Raw genomic sequence first — 24,717 nt, forward strand, 5'->3', positions numbered from 1 at the left:
AGGTCCAAACAGAAGGGCACCGATGATGGCTCGTCCTCAAAACCAGTCTCCGGCAAAGAGGCAAGCCATATTGATTAAGTAGTATGACGGTTTGGCTTTTTAAGCAGAGACTCCAGTTTCAGACAACAAAATTGGAAGGAGTTTATAGGCCATACGTTGATGTGATGAGGACATGAGCTGTCCAAAATGTAGACAGGGAGCAGGTGGTTTTACGAAATGCCATTGGGAATATTTCAAATTAGCCCTGAAGAAGTCCATTTGATTTTTGTGACGATCCGAGTTTGCTGTATTTTCTTTCATGTTATGAAATGAAATTAAAAAAAATGATTTTCATTTTAAGATAGAAGAAAGTGGTGTGAAGTCTTATGGTGCGCAGCTTGTGCTATTAGAGTTGCAAGTTCTTTTTTAGGTCCTGCCTTCTTCCATCTCCCAAGAAGGACTTGACCACATTTAAGACAAGACTGCAGCACAAAAATACAGGTCTGACCTGTCTAATCGTCCACAATTTCAAACTTGGAAGATAGGTCTAACAGGGCAAAAAGTTCTATATGAAAAGAATCGGCCTCTCTGAGCAGGACTGTTTAGTAAAGTTCACCATGGCTGCCTGTGTTCTATGCTTGGCACATAAACCTGATTTCCTGGGATACAGATATTAATATTGGTTCTAGTAGACCTGTAGCTACATAGAAATCACAGTTTGAGGATTTTTCTCTAAACAAGGAGCCCAGTATTAGTCCTACAGTTGATAAAAGACTGGGATCTAATGTGTGTTTTCTTTGTTCTTTTGTAAGGGCTTTTTCTTGGCGAGTTTAAATTTGGGATGTAAATACTTTCTCTGAATAAATAAGTCAACCTAGTCAGTGATATGTGGGACAATAAAAACCCGCGCTCAAGCAGCCAGCCTAGAACCAAATGATGATGAAGTGTAGCCTTTCAGTTGTTAAAGCAACAAGAAAGTGTGAGACCAGAGTGTTTCATTCAATGGAAGGACTGCTGATTTGACTAGAGTCGCTAATTGGGAGCACTGTAATTTAAGATCTAGAATGAGGTTCATAATGGGGCTCTAATATAACAGTCAACAGGATGCCTTTATGAATAGTCTCTACGTCTCTACACAGCCCCACCAAGGGACCAGCACAGAGGGGCTTCCAGAATGATGAGTTGAAGGACTTCGCTGTCTCTTGGATAGCTTGTTTCCCTCCCAAAATGTTTATTTTGCTCATTGATAGGCTGATGATCTAATTTAAAGTGGGGTTATAGGTTTCCTGTTGGCATCCAGGCACTTCATGTCTATTTTCACTCAGGTTGTTTGAAGACCATTTAACATACAAGGCTAGCAAGAACCTGTTCACCATGTGATACTGGATACGAAATCTTTTTTAAGGCACTAAAACTGCCTAGGCCCAGTATTACAACGCATTTAAGTGTCCTAGCAAAGTGGCTATTCTCCGCAGGAGTTGACGGATGAGGAAAACGGTGTCAAATTAGTGCTCAGTACCATGATTTGGGTTTGCTCTCCACAGAACACAGGGATGATTCTTGTTTTAGCCGGACCTTTAGCACACTTAAGCCTTAAGATTACCACAGGGTGATCTGACCAGATCAGTGGCCAGTGTTTAAAATTTGTAATTCTTAAGTTATTTGTGAAACACCCTACCAAGAGTATTGTATTGAACGGGGAAAGAAACCCTTATAGAAAGCTGGAGTTTGCGTAAAAGCCTAGGCTTGGCTCATACTGAGGGATGTTGAAATTGCCCAGCAATAAGACATTCTGAGATCCCTTGATGACCAAGCCTAGAGCGTCAAACAGTTATACAGTAAATATACTCTAGAGCCTGATAGATGATAAAGCTCTAACTGTACCAGTCAATGAATTGCCCCAGATGGCACTGAATTCCAGATACTTCATATCTGAAAGAAACACGTTAGTTAGATTTCTCACCTTAGAATATCCCCAGGCGTCAGACTGGATCCGGAAGATTTTTCGTCAGCAATACCCCTTGCGCGTCGCTAGGCGTCGTCTGCGGCTCCGCGTCCGTCGTCTGCGTCGTGCGCCGGAATGACGTCGTCGGAGTACTTAGACGCCGCCCTCGCGCGCTGACGTCAGTTCTTCTTTTTTCTGCGCCAGTAAGCGCAGATCCGGGAGAGCTACCCCTTTAGTCAATTTTTGACTAACTTTTTGATCCTTTTTGATCCTGTCAATCGACTCCGGTGCCGGTAGGATGCCTGGTTTTAAAGCCTGTGCTGACTGTAACCGCCTGATGTCGGTTACGGACCATCACCGCCGGTGCCTGTACTGCTTGGGCCTCGACCACGACGCGGAGTCGTGCTCGGACTGTAAGGCCCTGACCTCGAAGGCTAGACGGGAGCGGTCCCGTAAGCTTCTCGAGATTCGCCACTCGGCTCCACGCGCCTCTCGATCCCGGTCCAGGAGGAGGTCCAAGGATCGGTCGCGGAGCCGCAGCCGACGTCACCATCGGTCGTCGGGATCCAAGTCTTCGGGTAAGTCGAAGCATTCCAAGAAGTCAAAGAGGCGACATCGCTCTTCGGACTCCCCTCGCCGGTCGCGCGACTCGGCCGAGGGTCAGGGTGGTTCCACCCCCGCGGCTCCGGCGGAGCCGCAGGCGCCGCGCCCGTCCCCATACCCTCCGGTCCCTGGGACTAACGCGACGCCGGCGGAAGTCAGTGCCTTCCTCTCGGCCATGAGGAACCTGGCTCCGCCGTCGGCGCCCGCTGGTGCACCTTCGGGCCCCGCGGACCCGACTGGGCTGCCTTGCCTGCCGGTGGCTCCGGCCCCGGCGCCGTTGACGGCTCCGGCCTCGACGCCGCAACCGCCCGAGGGACCCGTTCTCGAGTCCCCGTCGACGCCGGTCGACCTCGTCACGCCTCCTCCGCCGGTGTCGACACCGGTACCACCCCCGACGCCGACGTCGACTCCGCTCGACGTCGAGCCCCGGTTCAGTCCCACTCCGGGCCCGGCGCCGGTCCGACGTCGATGGACGCCGAGATCGACGCCGCTAGAGACACATTTTGTCTACCGCCCGGCTCCGTTACTTTCTCCTCTACACCAGGAGTCGGATGATAGGGACTACTGGGAGGGATCCGAGGATCCTATGGCCGCTCAGGCCCAACTGTCCCAGGACTGGGCAGATGAACTGGGGGAGGCCAGTGGTCTGGATACCTCGCCAGACACTGGATTCATCTCTCCTCCGACTGTGGCTTCGGAGGAGGGTGCTGCTTTCTCCGTGGTGCTGCGCAAGGCGGCCGCAGCCCTTGGGCTCGAGCTACCTGCCGTGGCTGTGAGGACGAACGTCCTCACTGAGGTGCTTCAGTCTGCAGCAAGCTCCACTGAGCCTCTGCTGCCGTTCAATGAGGCCCTCACTGACGTTCTACAGGGCACCTGGTCCAAGCCCTCCACAGTTCCTCCTGTGGACAGGAACGTCGCCAGGCGCCACCGCCCTGCTCCGGGCGACCCCAGTTTTCTGTCCCAACACCCTACCCCTGAGAGCCTGGTTATCCAGGCCTCCACCTCCCAATCCTCTTTCCCGACCGCCCCGCCGGACCGGGATTCCAAGAGGCTAGAACAGTTTGGCAAGAAGCTGTTCTCTTCCCTTAGTTTGGGCCTGCGGTCTTTGAACACCGCTTGTCTCTTGGACCGTTATTCCCACTCTCTGTGGGATGCGGTGGAGGACGTGCTGCCCCTGTGTCCGGAGGAGGCCCGGACACGACTTACCCAGGCTCTGGCCGATGGGAGGGATGCAGCACGACATGCAATCCGATGTGGGCTTGACACCACGGACTCGCTGGGTAGGGCCATTTCTACCACAGTGGCGCTTAGACGTCACGCCTGGCTGCGGTCCACGTCATTTTCGGGTGATGTCCAGAGCACTCTCATGGACATGCCCTTTGATGGCACTCGCCTGTTTGGCGAGAAGGCGGACAGTGCGCTGAACCGCTTTAAGGACTCCCGGGCTACGGCCAAGTCCTTGGGCCTCTCGGCCCCGCGGTCGCAATCTTCCGCCTTTCGCCCCTTTCGTGGCCAAGGAAGGGGTGCCTCCTCACGTGCGCCTAGCCACCAGCCGCAGAACCAACCTGCGCGCGGTCGCGGACGTGGTTTCCGCCGTGGCGGTTCTGGAGGACGACTAGGTCAGCCCACATCCACCCCGGCAGCATCTGCCTCAAAGCCTTCCTAGTCCGAGCTTTCAGGCCCATTCCACGCCAGTGGGCGGCAGAGTTCGCCATCACCTGCTCCACTGGCGGTCCATCACATCGGACAGGTGGGTGCTGCAAATCGTCCGAAGGGGCTACTCCCTCCCCTTCGAGACGACCCCTCCAGCCATGCCACCGCAGCACCACCGTATCTCGGGGGTTCATTTGAATCTTCTCCACGAGGAAGTTTCGGCCCTCTTGGCCAAGGGGGCCGTCGAGCGCGTTCCGAGTCCGGAAGTAGGTCGTGGTTGTTATTCCCACTACTTTCTGGTTCCCAAGAAGGGCAAAGGGGGCCTGCGCCCTATCTTGGACCTCCAGAACGTCAATGCCTTCCTCCGAAAGGAAAGGTTCAAGATGTTGACTTTGGCTCAGGTTCTAGCTGCCCTAGACCCCGGAGACTGGATGGTAGCGTTGGACTTGCAGGACGCATATTTCCACATCCCCGTCCTGCCGGCCCACCGGCGTTACCTGCGGTTCACGGTGGGCCAAGAGCACTTTCAGTTTACCGTGCTCCCCTTCGGCCTCACCAGTGCCCCTCGGGTGTTCACGAAAGTGATGGCGGTGGTCGCAGCTCATCTGCGCAGATCAGGGGTTCCAGTCTTCCCCTATCTCGACGACTGGTTGTTGAAGGCGGGCTCGCCCCAGGCAGTCGTCTCCCACCTCCAGACTACGGCGGATCTCCTGCATTTGCTGGGGTTTTCCATCAACGTGCCGAAGTCACACCTGAGTCCCTCTCAAAAGCTCCTCTTCATCGGAGCGGTTCTCGATTCGGCGCAGTTCCGGGTCCATCCACCGGAACAGCGGGTCCGGGATATACAGGCCCTGATTCCCATCTTTCGGCCTCTATCCTGGGTTTCGGTCAGGCTAGTGTGCGGCTTCTGGGGCTGATGGCCTCCTGCATCCTACTAGTGCATCACGCCAGGCGGCGCATGCGGGCTCTGCAGTGGGACCTGAAGTTTCAGTGGGCCCAGCATCACGGCAACCTGTCCGACCATGTCTTGATCTCGGAGGGCACTGCACAGCAGTTGCAGTGGTGGCTCACGGACCGCGATTGGGTCAAGGGCAAGAGCCTCTCCCTTCCCCAACCAGAGCATGTCGTAGTGACGGATGCGTCCCTCCTGGGATGGGGTGGCCATATGGGAGAGGCGGAGATCAGAGGCCTCTGGTCTCCGGCGGAGTCTCGTCTCCACATCAACTTGTTGGAGTTAAGAGCGATCCGACTTGCACTGAAAGCCTTCCTTCCCTCTGTCAGGGGAAGTGTCGTGCAGGTGTTCACGGACAACACCACCGCCATGTGGTATTGCAACAAACAGGGCGGGGTGGGGTCGTGGACCCTTTGTCAGGAGGCTCTGCGCCTCTGTACGTGGCTGGAACACCAGGGCGTCACCCTAGTGGTTCAACATCTGGCGGGCTCTCTGAACGCCAGAGCAGACGAACTCAGCCGCCGGTGCATGATGGATCACGAATGGCGTCTGAACTCCGAAGTGGCGCAAGGTCTCTTTCAGCAGTGGGGAGAGCCTTGGTTAGATCTATTCGCCACCGAAGAGAACGCGCAATGTCAGCAGTTCTGCGCGTTGGAATTTCCAAGGCGGCACTCGCTCGGCGACGCTTTTCGGCACGAGTGGAGTTGCGGTCTGTTGTACGCCTTTCCGCCTATACCACTTCTGCCCAGAGTGCTGAAGAAGATCAGGCACGACCGGGCCCAAGTCATCTTGGTGGCTCCGGATTGGGCACGAAGGTACTGGTATCCCGAGCTACTCAGTATGTTGACCGATCCTCCGATACGTCTGCCCCTTCGGGAGGATCTTCTGTCGCAGCAGCAGGGGACGGTCCTCCACCCGAACCTGTCCAGCCTCCACCTCCATGCGTGGAGATTGAGCGGCGGCAGTTGATGCCATTTGACTTGCCTCCTGAAGTCTGTGATATCATTCTGGCAGATAGGCGTCCCTCCACAAAGACGGTATACGCCTGCCGGTGGAACAAATTTGTGGCATGGTGCACAGCAAAGGCTGTGGATCCCCTTTCCGCCCCTCTTTCTGAGGTTCTCCTCTTTCTTCTTTCTTTGGCCCGGCAGGGCTCTGCCCTAGGCACCCTGAAAGGTTATCTTGCTGCCATCTCTGCCTTCTTACGGCTTCCTGATCAGCCTTCTCTTTTCAAGTCCCCTGTAGTTACACGCTTTCTAAAAGGCATTACTCACACGTTCCCTCCTGTCCCTTTTGTAATGCCTCAGTGGGACTTGAATCTTGTCTTGACATTCCTGATGTGCGCTCCCTTCGAGCCTCTTCACAATTGTCCTCTTCGTCTTCTGACTCTTAAGACTGCTTTTCTGGTAGCCATCACCTCGGCTAGACGGGTGAGTGAGCTCCAGGCTTTATCTTCAAAGCCTCCTTTTCTGTCTGTTCATCCGGACAAGGTGGTCCTTCGGCCTCGTCCCTCCTTTCTTCCGAAAGTGGTGACTCCATTTCATCTTGGGCAGTCTGTCACCTTGCCCACCTTCTTTCCGCCTCCGCATCCTTCCAAAGAGGAAGAGAGGCTCCACCGTCTGGACCCAAAACGTGCGCTCTCCTTTTATCTGGACCGCACAAAGCAGTTCCGGGTGGACGACCAACTTTTTGTTGGGTACGTGGGTGCTAAGAAGGGGAAAGCGGTGCACAAACGGACCATCTCTCGGTGGGTCGTTTTGTGCATCAAAATTTGTTACTCCTTGGCAAAAAAGGACCCTCCTGTTGGGCTGCGCGCCCACTCCACTCGGGCCACAGCGGCTACTACTGCTTTGGGACGGGGTGTCCCTTTGCAGGACATCTGTCAGGCGGCGACGTGGGCTTCGCTACACACGTTTGCCAGGCATTATTGCCTTGACAGCCAAGTCCGGAGGGATGGCTTCTTTGGCCGTTCTGTCCTCCAGGACTTTCTGGTGTGATCTTGGTTCGCAGACCCACCACCGGGGATGGTATTGCTTGGGTATCTATTCTAAGGTGAGGAATCTAACTAACGTGTTTCTTTCAGATGAACAAGTTACTTACCTTCGGTAACGATGTATCTGTAAGAAACATTAGTTAGATTCCTCACCGACCCACCCATCCTCCCCGTTCTGCGAACTGACATCTAGGGTTAAGGTTATCCTTTTCAGGCCCCTAGATTTTATTTTTGGCACCAGTGTCGGTCTTTGCATGGCTCTGCGTTCCTGGCGCTGAAAGCTATGTACAAGAACTGACGTCAGCGCGCGAGGGCGGCGTCTAAGTACTCCGACGTCATTCCGGCGCACGACGCCGACGACGGACGCGGAGCCGCAGACGACGCCTAGCGACGCGCAAGGGGTATTGCTGACGAAAAATCTTCCGGATCCAGTCTGACGCCTGGGGATATTCTAAGGTGAGGAATCTAACTAACTAATGTTTCTTACAGATACATCGTTACCGAAGGTAAGTAACTTGTTCGTTATTGCCACTCAGCCCTTTACCCTCCTGACACACTGCCAGCATTTCTGAGCGGCATGATCAGTGCTTACAATCCTATAGCCTTCAGGGCTTATGGTAAGCATAAATGGCTTACTGAAATTAGACAGCTATTCCTGTTACAAGCCAAATATTTATTTTATGGCTAGTAATTAAGTAGTGAATTGTTTGAGCTTGAACCCTCGTGATTTTCCATTAACGAGGCTTTTGTTCATCGGGTTTGTGTTCTGAGGGCAATCCGGAAGGAAGTCACTTTTCGAAATTGAGGCTTGAGTCCCAAAGGTATTTGATGTCTCTAAAGGTGAGGGGGTTAAAATCAAGATCAATTTATGTGCCGCACAACAAGGCACGATAATTGCAAAGCTGTAAAACAATAACCTTTGCACTCCAATAGTACTGTCTCGAGTACTCCATGTCCTGGTTTCTCTGAATTTGTTTCAATTAGACTAAATTCACAATTTTGTTCATAATAGAGATGTTCCTGTTTCAGTACAAATGTGCTTAATAAAGTGCTTGCTGCTCCTTCAAATAATGAATTTGCTTTCGGGAAAAGCAGACCTGTCTTGCCACTTGTTCATGCTTTTGTAAGTCTGACGTTAGTGTGGGTAGCAATACGTTGAAGAAAAAATGTTTTATGTAGTCTTGTTTCCTCTCCCAGTCAGGTGACCGACCGTGACATTAGCAGCCAGAAACCAGAGACTTCACGGCTTGGTCCCAACCATGCAATAGCTAGTGAAAGTAAGTACTATTGTGTGCTGGTTTTATATCCTACAAAATATGCATTGATTTGTAAGAGCCATACAATTCTGCCATTTTCTTTATTTCAGAATGACCATAATAAAGATTCATTAGTGCACAAATATCACAACTGTAACTTTGAAAATAATGCGCTCAGAACCAAGTGTAGCAGCATAAAAGTTGATAGCTGTTTTCATTAGCTTAAAGCTCAAACCCTCATGCAGATTAAAACTTGATGTGAATAGGATTTATAACAAAGCGCAACTGATCATAAAAAAGAGCTTTTAGGCACTGAGAACCTCAGACAGCAATATAAGTGAGGTGAATCCTAACAACTTTTAAGGGGCTAAAAAGAGCTTGGTTGTAAGATCTTTCAAGAATCTCAAGACGATTTTCATAACAAGTTGGTTCTATAGCTTAGATCCTAACTCTGTAGTATTCAATAATTGCTGAGCTCTAGTAGAAGAGTACTGTAAACATCATCTGCAGCATTCAAGGTCCAGGTTTATGCATAGCTCTACATTGAATACTTTTTCCAGTTGGCAACCCATGAGTGTCACTGGTTTCAGAAGTGATAGAACAGTCTCTAGGAAGATTAAATAAGTTATCCCACAGAGTTTTGTACCAACTGAAGTTCCCTGATGAGGTTTCTGTGAATACCCACATAGATCATGTTTGAATAGTCTTGTTTGGACGTAATGAGAGCATTAACCACACTTTTCTTTGCTGCCTGTGGAAGAAAGCTTAGACCTTCTGAGATTTTATTATTCTAAAGCATAACGCTGTTACTGCATTAATTTGATGCTTAAAAGGGAAGGGATTGTAAAATCTGTCCTCACCATCTCAGCTCAGATGGGAGAGTAGGCCAAGTTCGGAAGGCCACCAGAGATCATTCCACGTTTGTTGATTTTTCCCTATAATGACTATCTGTCTTCTGAGTTAAGTTTCACGCAATTGTCATTCATCCAAGATGAAACTGATATTAGACATTGCTTTAACTTATAAGTTGGCAAGAGTCTTTCTCACTAGCTAATGAGACAATCAGTTAAGTATCGTTCGAATGAAATAAAACACTTTAAACTGAAATCTACTAGTTAAAGTGGCCTGAGAGGTTCTGAAACGCGTAATGGCTGTTCCATCGCTTTGCTGAGGAAATAATAAATTATTTAACCGCCAAATCTTTGTGGTCTACGCTTCTTCTGGACTAACGTAAGAGGAGTTCGAGTCATATATATATATATATATATATATATAATATATATATATATATAGGGCTCAAGAATGATCCCTGTGGCACCCCACAATTCAATAGAACTGGACTCCAGGAGAAGGGGAGGGACGGTTAGTTTGGGATCTGTTTGCAAGAAAATAAGGGATCCAAGCAAGAGCTGGACCACTGATACCTATCACTGCTATCTTATTATTAAGAATGGAATATGATATGGTGTCCAATGTCAACAAGTCCAAAAAGATATGGGTAGCTGGTTCTCCACTATTCAAAATATTTCTCTGATGTTCTGACACAGTGAGAAATATAGATCCTGTGCTATGGGCAGCATAAACTGAGAAGCATAGTGGATGTCACTAGTTTTCAAATATGAGCAGAACTGTTGAATAAAATGCATTTGCCTCCTCACTGTGCCTGTTAACCATGAGATCTGTCTGTAGTTGACAGGCATGTTAGGGTCCACATTATTCGTCTTCAAAATAGTTGTAACCTGAGCTTGTTTCCAAGAACTTGGTATGATAGCAGAATTAAAAGAGGAGTTTATCACAAAGGATAGGAGCAACAGTTGCAGCTCCAAGATTAAGAATTGACAGCAGACAGGCATCATTAGGAGGTCCACATTTACACCTTTCCATAAAATTTAGCATTTCTTGAGAGGAGATGGGTGCAAACTTCCCAAGAGTGGCCTAGCTGTCGACCAAAATCTGCTGTTGACTTGGGAGTAGACCCATTAGTGGGAACAAGAGTTGTGAATACAAAGTATTTTACCTTTGAAAAAAAGCTAATTTGTCAGCCACAGAAAAGTAATGTTCTGACTTATTGTGGCTGGATGAGTCATATATTTCACTATGGCAAATGCCTCTCTAGAGGAATATGTAGCTGCCTTGAACATGTCACAAAAGATGGATTTTGTAAATTTACTTTTTGTGATATTTTTTATTTGCATTTAGGGCAACATGTGGTCTCTCTATCGCCTTAGGTAGTTCTCCATTTTCTTTCTGATTGGTGGCATTTTCTTTTTAAGGACAATAGATCCTTATTAAATAAAGGACTGGCCGAACTCTGAGTGATTTATTTTCCTTTTCAAAGGGTTTAAATCATTAAGAGCAGAGGTAATTCACTTTTGGCCGGCGATATCTGCCTCCACTGCGCCAGTCAGATGGCCACTTGACCGTTAAAACAGAATGAAATTCAGCTTCTTTGACCTTCTGCCAAACTCTCAAGGGTGAATGATTTTACTGTTGCTATTGATCACGGTATATGAACAGGAAAAGGCAGCGCCAGGTGATCTGACCAGATCAGAAGTAGTGGAGTTTCCCTACTAAGGTTTTCAAGGTTGGGGAAAATCAGATCGAACGTGTGACTTGCTATATGGATGGCATGAGTAAACTCTTGAGTTGAATTAAAGGAGATGAGGATTTCCAAAAATCGTTTCACCGTACTATCTGACAGATCATTAACATGGTAGTTAAAGTCCCCTAAAATCATAAAATTTAAGGCTTTAATAATCTGAGGAGATTAAAAACTCCACCAGTTTAGACAAAGGTTGAGTAACCAGTGAGTTTGTAGACTCCGATAAAGCGTTTAATACCAAAGGTTTGTACAACGTCGACCTGCATATCTTTTTACTAACGTTACCTACTCTTTATATTGGTAGCACTATGTCACGTTTTCTATGGGCTGTGATTAGTTGCAGGAAGACACTGAACTTATAACCCTGTTCTTGAGTAGTTTACCTTTTATCTGCTTTACTATCTGCATTAGACGATTGTAATCTGACTTCTGTACAAATGTCTTATGAATTTTAGATTATTTTATGTATAGCATTTTATGCTTTTATGATTAATGAGAAATTGAATAAAACTTAATTGAATTAAAATGACCCAGATAAGTAATCTTTCAGGGTCAGCCTTGTGGTGAAGACCCTAAAGCCTCAGCATTTGAAATATTGGTGATGTGCAAGTAAAAGTTTATTTAAAAATAATAGCGAGACCCCCACCATTTCTGTCTGACCGTTTTGATGAGAGGTGAAATGTCCAGTTAGTATAGCCTCTGCAATGTCCGGTGCAGAACACACATTAACCCAAGTTTCCATCAGAAATATGGCGCCTGTCTTCAAATCCTTATTAAAATCATGTGTCGTATTTGTTTTGGGAGTGACACAGCATTGATTAAATTAAGTAAAAAGACTTTCTACCTCACGTTCAAGTGACCTAGCCTCCGAAAGGGAATGATTTGTGAGTATTGGTGGGTAATGTTGGACTTGGCCCTTTTTGCAGGGTCATCCCTGAACTTTTTGCCTTCCTCCTAGCCTTTTTTCTGACATGGTGTTGGTGGTTCTTGGACTCTTCTCACTTTAGCACTGCTGTCCAGTGTAAAGTGCGTGTGCTCTCTGTGGTAAACATGGTAAGATTGTTCTACACCTGTTTGGCATATTTAATTTACGTGTCAGTCCCTTGTAAAGTGGTATCTCAGATACCCAGGGCCAGTAAATGAAATGCTACTGGTGGGCTTGCAGCACTGATTGCGCCACCCACCAAAGTAGCCTTTCAAACCTGTCTCAGGCCTTTGCAGGGCCTGTGCGCGCAGTGTTACTGTCACTGTGACGTGACACCTAAGTGTGTGCCACGTCTGTGACTTCCCCCTTTTACTGCATGTCAGTCACCCCTAGGGTAGGCCCTAGCTAGCCCTATGGCCAGGGTGCATTGTAGGTAAAAGTTAGGACATGTACCTTAAGTGCGTGACATGTCCTGGTAGTGACAAACAGCCATTTTGGTTTCTCACTGCTGTCATGCTGCCCTCTCATAGGAATGCATTGGGGATTCCCTGATAAGTGTTGCAGTGGTTATTCTTAATGCGGGAGGAGCAGCGTGCTCACGTTTATATGTTTGGAATAGTAATAATAAATGCTGTGCAATAGTGTGCGCAGATTTATTATCACTATTTTAGAAAATGCCACTTTTAGAAGTTGGCATTTCTGTGTGCTATGTGTCTGCCTGCCTGATGTGGATTGCATGTCTGGCTCTAGAGTGATGGGCTGGTGAAGTGTGTGTGTGGCTTCAGGGAGGGCAGGGTGAGTCAGCGCTAGGCTGAATAGGGGATCTGCATTTGGAGTAGTGGGAGGAGTAGTCCCCTGACCCTGAAAAGGTCTGTGCCTGCCTAGGTGAATGCTGGCTCCGCCCCCTGTGGTGTCTAATGACCGAGCCCCCACCGGATGAGGAGCCCTGTAAACAAAGTGCTCCAATACCCCCCAGAACCAGTTGAGACTGGTTCCCCCAAGCCTTGTGCCAGGGCAGACAAAGAGAAATGTGGTATATATATATACCGGGGCTGTGACCCCATGAAAAGTTGTGCTTTTCTTGTGCTTAGGCTTGCAGCCGGCAGTCAGCTGGACGCCAGGAGGTACCGTCACTGGGGATCCGGTGTGCTGGCCTGCCTGTGCCTTGCTTCCTGTCTCCCCTGGAGGGGAGAGATACAGTGCTGGTGAGCACTTTCCCTGGCCCAGGTAAAAGCTCCAGGACGAGGGGTGCGTGGAGGCCGTACAGCGCTGTGCTGCGAGGTATTTAGAGGGAAGCCCGGTGTAGGTATTTCCCCATGCTGCTGAGGAGTGAAGCGCCCGCCAACAAGAGCATGCAGTACAAACTCCAGGTGCTGCAGAACGCACAGGCAAGACTCGTTCTGGACATTCCTAGGAAACAATCCACTAGTAAGGGACTGGAGTTCCTGCACTGGCTCCCTATTGAAAAACGCATTAGTTTTAAATCACTTTGTATGGTTCACAAATCACTGCTTGCTCCCTACCCGTCAAGGTTAAAGACCATGTTCAATTGGCATTTCCCCAGCAGACCCTTGCGTTATTCGCTCCAAATGCAACTGGTTGTACCAAGAACGCAGAAGAGGAAGTGAGGGGGACAGAGCATTCCCTGTGGTAGCAAGCAAGCTTTGAAATTCCCTTCCCCTTGCACTTAGGTCTATTCCCCTGCTGCTCCCTTTCAGAAAAGCTCTCAAGACCTGGCTTTTCTCGGTCTAGCATTGATCTGGAGTTTCCTTTCCCCTTCCTTCCTGTTTTTGGACGGCCGGTCTCTAGCGCCTTGATGCCTTAGGGTAATTGCTGCACTTTTTAAATTATAAATTAAATCAAACATTCTCCAAACGATTATGAAGAATTTTACTGCATTTCTCAACTAATTGACTTTATTCTCCTATCCGGTACCATTGTTTTGATTTATTACCTGCTCACCTACGGAGACCATTGCCTGTGGTGTGACTTGTTGGGTAAACCTTTACCCTTTTGATTGAGCTTGAAATTTCATTTTCAGCCTCTTCTGTTCCCAATGGGTTTGATTAATTAGTGCTGCCTTGACATAATTATTTCTAGTAGCAATAGCGGACACTATTAATCTTATTGATTTAGTTCTGCTCGTCCCACTTCATACGTCATCATCTTGGGCATCACGGGATGTATTGGAAGGCAGCCCCAATCTGCCTATGTGAATTCGCAGGCATGCCTAACGAAAAGAGCTCAAAGAAAACATCCAGACGCTTAGCTGCTGGATTTGGGGCCTCAAAATAGCTTGTGGAGCAAGCTTTGACAATGAATTAATTCATATAGTTTTTTTTTTCTAAGTTGTGCGTCACCTATAATGTACTCCGCAGTCCTGAAGATTGTATTAATGAAAGGCAGGGATTCGGGAATATAAGGTCACAACCTCTCAATATTCTGCTTCCTGTTAAATTGAAAACTAGTTAGAATCATTTGTTGGAAAGATTTTATCACAAGCGTGTGTAGTCTAAGGTTTGGGCTCGGTGCATTCCTCAGTCCTGTCGGTTGTTTAGTCTACGTATAAAGAACAGTTACAGAATTGGTAGCCGTCCTGAATTTGTAAAATAGACATTCCAGGGCTTACTGGTATTGCACACCTCCACCACTGTTAGCTTGGTTTCCCCCCACAGTGCTAGCACGACTTCTGTTTGGAGAGGAGAGCAAGAGCCCAGGTGTGACATGAAGGTAGATTCTACAAACCAAAAAAGGTGTCGTACTTTTTAACTGACATCACCTGGCTCCTCACAAATTTGTGTTCCGAAGTCTCTTTGTGATCCTAGTAGGGATGTACTTAAGGTGCACATAGCTGGGTGGTTAAAAAAAAAAGCATTTTTAAAAACTACTCCCTGTAGTTTTCTAAGGACAGAGATTTTAAAATGGAAGTGAGTTTAAATTACGTATATTTCTGCCTTGCGATTGCCAGTGCAGAATGAGTTTGCCTGTGTGCTTATTTCCATGTCCTAATGCCTCGGTTATAGAAACCTGAGCGTCGCAGACCTTACAGGTACGAATCCTATTTGGGTCAACTCAGGATTTCATCATTCTAAGGAGGAAAACAGGCTTTCAAGGGGGCAACGCTAGGCAATTGTAAAGCTATAAAGCCGTAGACAGTCAGGAAGTGCTATAGAAATACTGGTTATTATCATTGTATTTAGAGTTGTTCATAAAGAGCTATTAAGACCCTACTCTAAACAGAATTGTAGAACAGGCCGCTGTACACTACTGAAGTGCTGCATTTTAAAAAAAACGACTTGCCAAAAACATTGGTTTCCATTTGTTAGTATCGTATATTTAAATTGTTCCAAGTCTGTGAAATTTGTGCAATCCTAAAATTGTGACTGTTGTAAAATAGCCTTATTGTCTAATTTACGATGTTAACGATTTGAAAATATTTTGAAGTTGTGTCTTTGAATGTAGTTGTATAAGGTTGTCTACTGAGCTTCATTTTTCTAGGCAATAAATAAATATTTGTAAGTGTTTTTATTATTTCCTTATATTTAACAATACAAATATTTTTTAAGCCAACATATTCATGCAGGAACGTGCAACTGTTGACGAAAGGAAGAGTGAAAGATTGAAAAGAAATGATGTGTCCAAAAAGAAATTCATGTGAAGGGTCTTTAGCCACTGTAGCATACTTTAATTGAATTTAAATATGGGGTCACTTTGCAAAATGCTTCCTAAACCATTCTTCCCACCAACAGAAGCCCTGCCCACCCATTTAATGCAGGCCGCAGCGCAACTATACTAACCTGCCTCTTGTCTGTGGACTTCAGTTTCTGCTTGTTCCTTCCTGATCCAGTGAAACCTCCCTGCCCGGGTTTTTCCTCCTGGATTTTCCTGCTCCCTGTTTTTCCTGCCAATAGAAACCCCAGCCACCCCAGGACCTACCTATTGCAGGTCGCACCGAATGCACAGCAAAGCCAAGCCTGTCTGTGCCTGGACTTCGCCCAGTACTACGACCCTGGCCCTCCTGCAGATACACAATAGCTGAGCTCTACACCCTCAGCACCCCAACAAACACGGTCACCCTGCCAAACCACGCTCCATAGTAGGACCTTTCACCTGAACCCTCTGCCACTTCACCGGCCGCAGTACAGAAACCAACCCTACCCCGAACCCACCACAGACTTCACCTGAACAACACCAACTCTCATGCGCCCTTCACAACATACTCACTATGCAAACACCACTGAGATTTGGGACCTCATCTCCACCCTTGCACCTGATGGCCTCTTCCTTACTGAGGCTTGGCTCAACCCCACTTCCGTGCCTGACATAGCCACCGCAATACCCAAAGGATACAAGTTCACTGACCACAGCAACATCAGAAAGCCTTACGGAAGGGATCACCATCAAACACAAGGAATCTATCCAATGCACCACCACAAATGACGACATCCCAGCTACGGAACACCTCAACTTCCGACTCCAAACAGATAGCAAAACCTTCATTAGGGGCACCCTCGCCTACTGTCCTCTAAGACCACGTTCAGCCTTCTGCACCGTCATCGCTGATTTCATAACCCCCCTCGCCGTAGATCCCAACAACTATATTTTCCCTATCAACCTCAAATTCCATATCGATGACCACAATGATATTAACAATACCAACCTCCTTGACAGCATGAACAATATCTGACCCACCCAACTTGTCCACGTTCCCAAGCACACTGCAGGCCACATGCTAGATCTCATCTTCACCTCCGCAATCGCATCTGGAACAGCCACACCACAGAACTAACCCACTGGCCCTGACCACTCCATCATCCACCTCAATATCACCATCTCATGGACCCCCCGTCTACCCAATGCCCCCCCACCCACAGCTGGAGCAAATGTCTCAAAGGACACATGGATCAATGCCATCAACACCATCCACCCTATCTTCTCCAACAACTTAAACAAGACTATCAGAAACTTCAACAATTGGATCTACAACTGTGCCAACAGCGTTGCTCCCATTGGCAAGAACACCCACAGAAGGTCCACCAAGCGGGCTAGCTGGTACACTGAATACCTCAGAACTGGAGAATGGCACTGTAAACAACTGAAAAGGAGATGGTGTACCAGCAAGGACACGACTGACCAGACCGCTTTCAAGCCAACCCTCAAACACTACCATAAACAGTTGAGAGAATCAAAGAAAAATGCCTTAACCTCATGCAACAAATCAAGCTCCAATAACAGCAAAGAACTCTGTAACAGTCAAATAATTGACCACCCCTCAGCTGCAACTAACATTACCTCCTTACAGGAACTCTACTTCAACCTTGCAAACTTAGTCCACGACAAGATCGCCAACATCTACAGAAACTTCAAACCCAACCATAGACATCCGACTAACTGAAAGGAGCCAGCTCACCCCACATGACCGCGCCTCCATCATTAACTCAGTTCTTTTAGGGGCCCCAACCAACCCATACACTCACCACATCTTCAACCTGGGCGAAGCCAGAATCAGCCACATACTCGCCACCTCGTTCAACATTTCAATTGCCATGACCACCTTTCCCAAGGACTGGAAGCACGCAGAAGTTAACGCCCTATTAAAGAAACCATAGGCAAACCGCAGCGAGCGCAACATCTTTAAAATCATTCTTCCTGCTCTCGGCCATTGTATTAGAAAGTCATCAACCAGCAACTCTCCTCACATCTGTAACAGAACCTCCTACTTTAATCCTCCCAATCCTGATTCCGCACCAACCACAGCACAGACAGCCATCATCGCGGCTACTGAAGACATCAGTGTCCTACTCGGACCAAGGAGAGACTGCAGCTCTGTTCCTCCTGGCAGTCTTTGATATGGTCTCCCACCACACACTCATCACAAGGCAGCTCAACATAGGCATCCACGGGGCCACTCTCAGATGGATTGCACCTTTCCTCACTGGAAGAATACAAAATGTCTGCCTTCTCCCCTCCTTCACCTATGAACCCAAGGAAACCATCTGTGGAGTACCCCCAGGATCCTCACTCAACCCCCACCCTCTTCAACACTTATGACACCTCTGGCCAGCATTGCTAAAACCCATGGACTCAACATCATATCTTACGCTGTCAACACAAAACTCACCCTCTCCCTCTCAGAAGAAACCACCAATACCAACTTCATAACCGATATTGCCAACTGAATGAAATTCAACTGCCTGAAGTTCAATACCAACAAGACGAAGGTACTGATTTTCGGAAACCAAAGATCCCCATGGGACTCATCCTGGTGTTAATCAGAACACTGACCTACTGCTACCCCCACTGACCACACTAAGAACCTAGGCATCATTCTGGACAACAAATTAACCATGACAATTCCAGTCAACTAATTTTCCTCCTCCTACTTCTTTATCCTCCACATGCTTCATAAGATATTCAAATGGCTACCCCAAAGCTCAAGACGCACCATTACCCAGGCCCTTCTCTCCAGCTGACTGGACTATGGCAATGCTCTCTACTCTGGGATCGCAGCTCACCTCCTCCGACTACAGACCATACAGAACATAGCAGTCAGACTTATCCTGGATCTTCCCAGACGAACCCACATGACCCCTTACCTCAGGGACCTCCACTGGCTCCCTGTACAGAAAAGATGCAAGTTCAAGCTCCTGACCCATGCTTACAAGGCCCTGCACAACTGCTGACCCCCCTACTCGAGTCACCACCTGAACTATCATCAGCCCACCAGACACCTCTGCTCCATGTCCCTTTTTCTAACCCTCACCCTCTGCATTCGACATAGCAGATGTGGAGGCCACTCCTTCTCCTACGTATCAGGAAAGACCTGGAACAAGCTAGCCTATCCTCTATGGACTTCCCCATCACTTCCACAGTTCCAAACATCCCTGAAGACCTGGCTATTTGTCTAATCAACTGGACCCTACCAGTTCCTGTATACCCTGACTGGTGGTAAGAAGCGCTCTACAAATCTACTGATTGATTGATGATGAACATAGATGTTTGAGGGAGTAATTGCAAAGCAGGGTGACCCTAGATCCAACTCTATTTAATAGTGTGATAACTTTCAAATGAGGACAAATCTTCAGTGTTTGCCCCTAGTCCTTATTCAAAATATGCTCTTGAGGTGCCTCAACAAATTTAAAAAAAAGAATAGACTCAAGCTAGTGCAAGAAGTTGAATATCAACTCTACTAATTCTGAAAAGGCCCTAGTGCAGAGAGTGGAGCTGCCATTGCCTGGGGTGATCTGCGAGTCTGATCGTGGCCTCCAGGAAGCATCGATGTTCTCCAGTATTGGGGTATCTTTCATAGATTCACATGCCTGAATCATTCCCCGTCGTCGGAGTGGGAGTCCCACGGTACATAAAAATAGCAATATACATGCATATAGAAACCATATCATAGGTAACCTAAAACCAGGAAGTAAAGTAGCCAGAAATCAAAAGGAAAAAATCCTCCACTTTCATGATTCGTCCAAGTCATTATATATAGTCCAGACTAAAGCCAATCAGGCGACAGCACCCTCCAGAATGTTCTCAGAGGCTCAGGCTCTCAGATTTTCTACCGCACGTCGTGTGAAGGGAGTCTCCCTGAGCTCTGCTCAGTATTTCTCTGGTTTCTTCAGGAATTATTAATTTTATGATGTCTTCTTCAAAGAAATCTCTTTTGACCTTGTAAATCTTGTGGGAAGCTCCGGCTGTTTTCAGTAGAACCCCACAAGAAGTGCATTTACTGCTTGTATCCTGACCACCAGGTGAGAGACTGCAAGATCTGCAGAACGTTCCCACAAAAGCCTCTGAAGGACAGAGAAGGGCGTCTACTTCTGTGGCTACAGAATATTAAAGATCAGGACAATCCCTCATCTGAAGGTGGGAGTATTGCCTGTGTCAGGACTACTTCCTCTTGGTAGAGGACAGCTGACAATGATTTATCTTCTCCTGGGGTTAACGTGTCAAAAAACAGCGCACTTATAAGAGTGCTGAGCTGCCTTCTACTTTGAAAAAGGCTCCTCCACCTTCTGAGAGTAAAACTCTTCCTTCTACGCCCCCGAGAAAGACTGTGAAGTCTCAGGTTTCAAAACAAGTTTCTGACCGAGATTTACCTACGGGCTACTTTCTCGTCGCCGAAGCCTCAGATGATAATGTCATCGGCATCCTCGCCGTCGACGCTGGTATCCGTCTCCGTGAGCCAGTCTCGTCGACGAAGGAGGTGAGATCTACCGTCGATGTTCCTTCGAAAACGAAAAGTCTCGTCGACGGCTGCCTCGTCGACGGCTGCCTCGTCGACGGCTGCCTCGTCGACGGCTGCCTCGTCGACGGCTGCCTCGTCGACGGCTGCCTCGTCGACGGCTGCCTCGTCGACGGCTGCCTCGTCGACGGCTGCCTCGTCGACGGCTGCCTCGTCGACGGCTGCCTCGTCGACGGCCGCCTCGTCGACGGCCGCCTCGTCGACGGCCGCCTCGTCGACGGCCGCCTCGTCGACGGCCGCCTCGTCGACGGCCGCCTCGTCGACGGCTGCCTCGTCGACGGCTGCCTCGTCGACGGCTGCCTCGTCGACGGCCGCCTCGTCGACGGCCGCCTCGTCATCTAGGTTTGTCTCGGCGACTATCACTTCATCGTCCTCCACCTCGTCGACGCTACAACTGTCTTCATGCACGGCTCTTCAGGTTTGGTCTTCGTCTACACCCACAACATCGTCTGCGGTACCGTCTACACAGTTGCCTCCATCGACAGCAACGCCTTCTTTTCTACAAAGACATGGAGCTTCTTTGGAGGTTCTCTCTCCAATTCACACCTCCCCTTCTAAGGTTCCTCTTGTGTTACCTGAACAGTTGCTGGATTATGAAGAGGATGATGAAGAATTGGATGAGGGTGATAGGTTTCATACTGCCAGGAACCCTTCCGAGCTCTTCTTTAAATATCAGGATGTGGATCAAGAAGATGATTTCTGCCAGGAGACTGTTCCTTCAGCTCCAGATCCAATTCCTACGGCCCAAATGCTTTTGGCTCTTCTAAATAATCTGCAATACATGTTGGACGATTATTGCCGTTTCCCTCTATCTGAATTGGCTTCTTCTATACCACCTACACCTGTTACTCAATCTTCATCAGCATTGAGGTCACCCAGACCACATTCTCCGGTACCTTCGCATCACTCTAAGGACGCTCACACCACGGATGACGATAGGGAGGAAGGAGAACTGGATGACAGATCACGCCTTACAGAATGGGACGACTACCAGATACAAACTCTGTCTCCATCTACTCCTGCTCCGGTTGACTCTCCTCCAGTTGACATAGGAAGTTTTTATCTTCTCATGGAGAGGGCAACACAACGGTTCCTCCTTCCTATGGAAACAAAGAAGGATGATTGTTTCCTTTACGATTTTAAAGATCAGCCGAGGAAGCAAATACGGTTGATTCCTATTATTGACTTTATTTGGCAGGAAGGACTAAAGGTTATGAAAGCTCCTGCTTCTATTCCTGCGGTCTTGCCCTGCCTCGAAGAAATACAAAGCACCAGACAATTCGCCAGCATCTGATAGGTCAGCCAAAGGCAGATTCCGTTATCGCCCAAGCAGCTCAACGACGAGCGCAGAAGCCCTCTTCTCCGCTGTCAGCTCCTCCTGATCGGGATGGGAGATGTCTGGACGCTATTGGAAAGAAAGTTTTAACCATGGCAGCAACGACCGTCCGTGCAGCTAATTCACTGGCTATCTTAGGTTGATATGATAGACAGATCTGGTCGGACATTTCTCCCTACATAGACATGTTGCCTGAGCCCTCTAAGTCTGGGGCGCTAAAAATTCTTCAGAAGGGTAAACGAATCTCGACTGAGATTGATTCGGCTGTGGATGTTGCGTCTATGGGTTTTCGACAACTGGCAGGTGCCAGGGCTGGCTAAAAGCTACATCATTTCACCAGGAGGTTCAGGCTAAAATAATTGATATGCCTTTTGACGGCAAGTGATGGCGAGGCCCTCCAGGCCATTAAAAAGGATACAGAGACAGCAAGATCTCTTGGTACTCTTCAGTTTCGGAAACCGCCTTTTCGTGGCGCTTGAGGCCATGGATCCTTCTCTGGTCGAGGAGGCTATAATCAGCAAAGACAATACCAGTCCTATCGGAGTAACCAACGTTACGCATCTCAGCGTCAACAATCCTTCAGGCAGCAACCAACTACCTCTTATTCACAAAACAGAAGAAAGTCTTCCTACCGCGGACGTGCTACGTCTAAGAAGCAGTGACAACTGCCACGTGCTCTACCGCTTACCCCTTTAAAAGTTGGAGGAAGAATCTCCCATTTTTACTCAAACTGGTCAGCTATAACAGACAAATGGGTCTTGGACATTGTGGCCAGAGGTCATGTTCTAGAATTTGTAAAACTTCCTCCGAATTCTCCTCCCAAAAGACCACCTCCAGCTCACCTCACAGAGCTTTTTTCCCCAAATAAATTTGATGTTACGAAAGGGAGCGATCGAAGTAGTTCCTCAGTTGCAAAGAGGAACCAGCTACTATTCCAGATTTTTTCTAAGAAAGAAATCGGGAGAATGGTGCCCTATTTTAGATCTTCGCTCCCTCAACAAATATCTAAAAAAGTTATCCTTCCGGATGCTGACTCTTCAAGAAATTCTTCAACTCCTCACTGCTTGGTATTACATGACCACCCTCTACCTCCAAGACGCTTATTTTCATGTACCAATTCTCCCCAGATAAAGAAAGTTCTTGAGGTTCAGAGTGGCTGGCAGTGACTTCCAGTTCAAAGTCCTTCCTTTCGGACTACGTTCCGCGCCCCGTGTCTTTACCAAGGTCTTAGCACCGGTGGCAGCACACTTTTGACTGGAGGGAATTCAAATCTTTCCTTATTTAGACGATTGCCTTATTCTTTCATAATTGCAAACACCCATACTCAGAAGTCTCTTTTCCAATCTCTGGGCCTCTGTCAATTTCGACAAGTCTCACCTCGGCCCATCACAAAGGAGAATGTTCTTGGGAGCCACTATAGACACTCTGCTGACCCAAGCCTTTGTCTCAAACGAAAGGCAACTGAAACTTTGCAAACTTGTCCAACTGTTGCGCTCAAAGTATGTTTCAGTCCGGCAGTTTAAGTCACTTCTGGGGATGCTTTCATCCTGCATTCCCCTGGTCCCCAACTGCCGTCTCAAGAAGAGACCTCTGCAAGAGGAGCTCAACAAACAGTGGTTGCAGGTTTTGGGAACCTTCGACAATCACATCCACATCAATTCTCGGATTCGTGAAGCTTTACACTGGTGGACTTGCAAAAAGAAGGATGGGGAGCGCACCTGCAAGGGCTCACCGTCCGCGGCAAATGGGATACTCAACAATGGACTTGGCATATCAACCTCTTAGAGTTGCTAGCTATCTTCCTGGCCCTAAAGTCTTTTCGCACCATCATTCTCGGAGCATCAGTGTTGATCCGAACAAACAAAACGACAAGTATGCATTACTTGAACAAACAAGGAAAGACAAGATCAGTTTTACTGTCTCATCAAGCCCAGCAAATTTGGGATTGGGCGATCCGACATCGGATAAGTATAACAGCAATCCATGTCCCGGGAGTTTCCAACGTCCTCGCGGATTCCCTCAGCAGGTCGACAGTTTCCAATTACGAGTGGGAGCTCCATCAACCAACTTTGGATCGTATTTTTCATAAGTGTGGTCGACCCGATCTGGACTTGTTCGCGACCAGTCAGAACCGCAAATGCCCATTCTTTGCAAGCTGGCTTCCCCACAAAGGATCGTGCTGGAATGCTTTTTTGATGTACTGGTCGCGGATTTATGCCTACGCTTTTCCACCGATAGTTAGTTCCCAGGGTTCTCCAGAAAATGAAGGAGCCTTGTCGCCTAATACTCCTAGCTCCCAGGTGGCCTCGCCAGTTCTGGTTCACCGAAGTTCTCCTTCTCTCCGAATGCGTTCAGTTGCAACCAGTGCCGAACCTTCTATCCATTCAGAACGGACAGATCTGCCACCCGGATTCTGCATCTCTGCACTTAGCGGCCTGGCGCCTGAGCACCTTGAATTTGCTCACTTAAACATTCCTTCGGACTGTAGGGAAGTCTTGGCCAATGCTAGAGCACCTTCCACAATAAAGACATACATGCTCAAATGGAAACTATTTTCCCTGTGGTGTCAAGCCGCCAACATTCATTCAATCCATGCAAAACCGGAACAAATTTTGCTGTTCCTTTTACATTTGGCAAGATCAGGCCTTTCCCATTCTACTCTTAAAGTATTTTTTGCGGCTGTTTCAAGATTCCAGCAGGATGGTTCCAACTCTTTACTCCTCTAGGGTCATTCAGCAGTTCTTCAAAAGGATTGTTTTGCATGTTTCCTCCCATCTGCTGTCCACTTCCATCCAGGCATCTTAACGTTGTGCTCTCACAACTCATGCGACACCCCTTTGAACCTATTCATAGGACAGATTTGAAGTTTCATGGAAAGTGTCTCTGCTGTTAGCTCCCACATTAGCTAGGCGGGTCAGTGATATTCAAGCCTTCACTATTAAACTGCCTTTCCTTCAATTCACCAAGGACTCTGTAGTGCTACGCACTAACCCCATTTTTATGCCTAAAGTACCTTCGGACTTCCATCTCAACGAACCGTTCATTTTCAAACCTTTCTTTCCTAATCCTCAATTACCTGCGGAAAGGGCTTTACATACTCTTGATGTCAAGAGGTGTCTAAAATTCTATTTACAGAGGACATCTTCAATACGGAAATCTGATCAGCTATTTACAGCTTATGGAAAGATGCGTACAGGACACCCAATATCCAAACAGTCCATTGCTCGT

At 47.9% G+C, this 24,717-nt stretch overlaps 1 protein-coding gene across 10 annotated transcripts in view; it reads left to right on the top strand.

Annotated features, from left to right (window-relative positions):
* Positions 1 to 24,717, top strand: part of EYA3 (EYA transcriptional coactivator and phosphatase 3) — a 970,709-nt gene that overhangs the window by 327,393 nt on the left and 618,599 nt on the right. For all 10 annotated transcript variants that reach the window (XM_085647584.1, XM_085647578.1, XM_085647577.1 and 7 more), the window contains one exon: positions 8,323 to 8,402. In XM_085647584.1, coding sequence (XP_085503710.1) covers positions 8,323 to 8,402 — 80 coding nt within the window. The remainder of the gene's footprint in view (positions 1 to 8,322; positions 8,403 to 24,717) is intronic.

Source organism: Triturus cristatus, chromosome 3_2, assembly GCF_964204655.1.
Source record: "Triturus cristatus chromosome 3_2, aTriCri1.1, whole genome shotgun sequence".
Lineage (NCBI taxonomy): Eukaryota > Metazoa > Chordata > Amphibia > Caudata > Salamandridae > Triturus > Triturus cristatus.